The sequence below is a fragment of the Penaeus chinensis genome, chromosome 17 (genome assembly GCF_019202785.1).
Source record: "Penaeus chinensis breed Huanghai No. 1 chromosome 17, ASM1920278v2, whole genome shotgun sequence".
NCBI classification, from domain to species: domain Eukaryota; kingdom Metazoa; phylum Arthropoda; class Malacostraca; order Decapoda; family Penaeidae; genus Penaeus; species Penaeus chinensis.
The window spans coordinates 1,698,533-1,701,032 of NC_061835.1; the positions used below are offsets into that span (position 1 = coordinate 1,698,533).

At 45.5% G+C, this 2,500-nt stretch overlaps 1 protein-coding gene across 5 annotated transcripts in view; it reads right to left on the bottom strand.

Moving 5' to 3' along the window:
• The window catches only part of LOC125033982 (nascent polypeptide-associated complex subunit alpha, muscle-specific form-like), a 65,614-nt gene extending 65,024 nt beyond the window's left edge, over positions 1-590 (bottom strand). For all 5 annotated transcript variants that reach the window (XM_047625591.1, XM_047625590.1, XM_047625589.1 and 2 more), the window contains exon 1: positions 480-590. In XM_047625591.1, coding sequence (XP_047481547.1) covers positions 480-570 — 91 coding nt within the window. In that variant the 5' untranslated portion in view covers positions 571-590. The remainder of the gene's footprint in view (positions 1-479) is intronic.
• Positions 591-2,500: the final 1,910 nt, after the last annotated feature.

Genomic DNA, 2,500 nt, shown 5'->3' on the forward strand with positions numbered 1-2,500 from the left:
GACACACCTCGGCGCCGAGTTCCTTCACCAGCTCTGCGCTGGTCCCAGACCACGTGTGATCAAAGGCCTCAGCGAGAGATACGGTCATTCAGTCTCAGACTAGAACTCAATGTGAGATCAGCAAAAGAAAGGTTCCCAGACCACGGAGCTCGGAGCTCTGGTCTGCTGACCAGGTCTGCCGACGCCGGTCTGCTGAAGTAGGTCTGCCAGCGGCTCGAAGGCCAGGTCGGCAATGCTTCGTCCTGAGAGCTCGAGACCCCGTGCCTGACACCCGACATCCTCGCACCATAAGCCTATTAAACCAGTCATCAGTGCCAGGTCCTAGTGCCAGGCTCTAATTCCAGGTCGTTTCAGGTCAAACATGCAGGTCAGGTAATCACAGGTCATCCCATGTGGTTACAGCACATAACATAGCCAATGGGAGAGGCACTGTCGGGGTGACACTAACCCACACAGAAGGGCGGAGGGGAAGGACTTACCTGCTGGGGAGTAGGGGGGCCTCGGACCGCGGGGGATGGGGGCCACGCCAGCGGTGTGGGCGGGGGCGCCGGGGGGGTAGGAGTGGGTCATGTAGTACCCCCCTGTTTTACCATTCTGAAAAAAAAAGAGATTTGGCGCATTAGATAAATGTTTTTTAGGTACGAAAGAGAGAGAGAGAGGAAGGGAGGGAGAGTGAGTGAGTGAGTGACTGAGATAGAGAGAGAGAGAAAGAGAGAGAGAGAGAGAGAGAAAGATAGATAGATAGAGAGAGAGAGAGAGAGAGAGAGAGAGAGAGAGAGAGAGAGAGAGAGAGAGAGAGAGAGAGAGAGAGAGAGAGAGAGAGAGAGAGAGAGAGAGAGGGGGGGATAGAGAGAGAGAGAGAGAGAGAGAGAGAGAGAGAGAGAGAGAGAGAGAGAGAGAGAGAGAGAGAGAGAGAGAGAGAGAGAGAGAAAGAGAGAGGACCACAAAAAATACATATATACTGCACTCACATCACACTAATGCTGCGAAATACAATTATCCAGAAAATGTACACGGAAGAGGACTCATAACATACTCCAGTTACTGATCTGTTACTTCTTATTATACTACAAGGAAACATTATTCCTACAAAACAGATAAATATCACCAATAGCGAAGGAACTAATAACAGTTAAAACAAGCGAGAAACAGTAATAGAATGAACATTATTACTGCCAGGCCGTTCATAACCTCCAGCACCCTTGCTCTTCGTCGGTGGAAAAGAGATTTCAGCTCCTGACGCAGTAAATGAAACAAATGAAAAGCAAGGATCTATACGCAACGACACTTCCCCTTGAAGAGAACATATAAAAAAACGACCTCATCTCTCTCTCTCTCTCTCTCTCTCTCTCTCTCTCTCTCTCTCTCTCTCTCTCTCTCTCTCTCTCTCTCTCTCTCTCTCTCTCTCTCTCTCTCTCTCTCTCTCCAAAAAAAAGCGACACGTCTGTTTTTCCCTAATGGCAGCTATTATTGCTGGTTGCTAAACTTTGAAACAAATACGTAAACATCTTGACGTTACTCGAGCCCCTTAACATCTCATCTCGGCTAATGGACAGATCCTCAACAGCTGACATAGTCTACTTGCGAGGTAAAAATGCTGGTGAAGAAAAGTTCGGATATCAGGCTGCAGTGCGCTCGTGCTGACATCTGCCGGAAGGTGGCATTGTGACGATGTTGTTTTGTTTTTGTTTTTTTTATTTTTTTTCTACTTATTTTCTTTATAGTTTTCGTAGCGTGGCGGTAACGAATGATACCTGGGTGAAATAAGCTATTCGAATTTATTTATTTTTTTATTTTTTTATTTTTTTTTACAATCACATTTTTTCCACATCAAGACACTGTCAATATTCTTATAACGTAAACCTCCTAACCATTGCCTCCCCCGCCCCCCAAAAAAAAAAAAAAACAGTTTTCGAAAAGGAACAATAAAAACATCGTATCTTCAAACGTTCCCCAAAAAATCCAAAACGTTTGTCTGAAAAGCTGGCCAATTACGGAAGCCAATCTAGACTAAGATGTACTTTCCCTTTTGATGAGTCGTCCCGTGGGAGGTAAGACCCCCAGTTGTACGTCTCAAATGACTTTTTTCTTTTTAACTTTTCCACTTTTTTCTTCTCTCGAAATGGAGTTTCCCTTCATTGCAAATGGCTGTAGGCGAAGAAGGTTTAAAGTTTACTGCGTCTTTGCGGTGTTATGTATACGCGCGGGGGGGGGGGGGGGGGGGGGGGTAGGGGGAGGTTGACGGCGTTTTGAGTCGGTTCAGATGTGACTAATTGCTGAAAATTAATAAATAAAATAAAATATAAAAACAGAAGGACTGGGTCAGGATTCGTCTTTATCTATGCCTCTTCCCATAGTTTACTTTCAATCCTTTTTCGTTGCGTTCTCTCTCTCTCTCTCTCTCTCTCTCTCTCTCTCTCTCTCTCTCTCTCTCTCTCTCTCTCTCTCTCTCTCTCTCTCTCTCTCTCTATTTCTCTCTTTCTCTCTTTCTTTTTCTCTT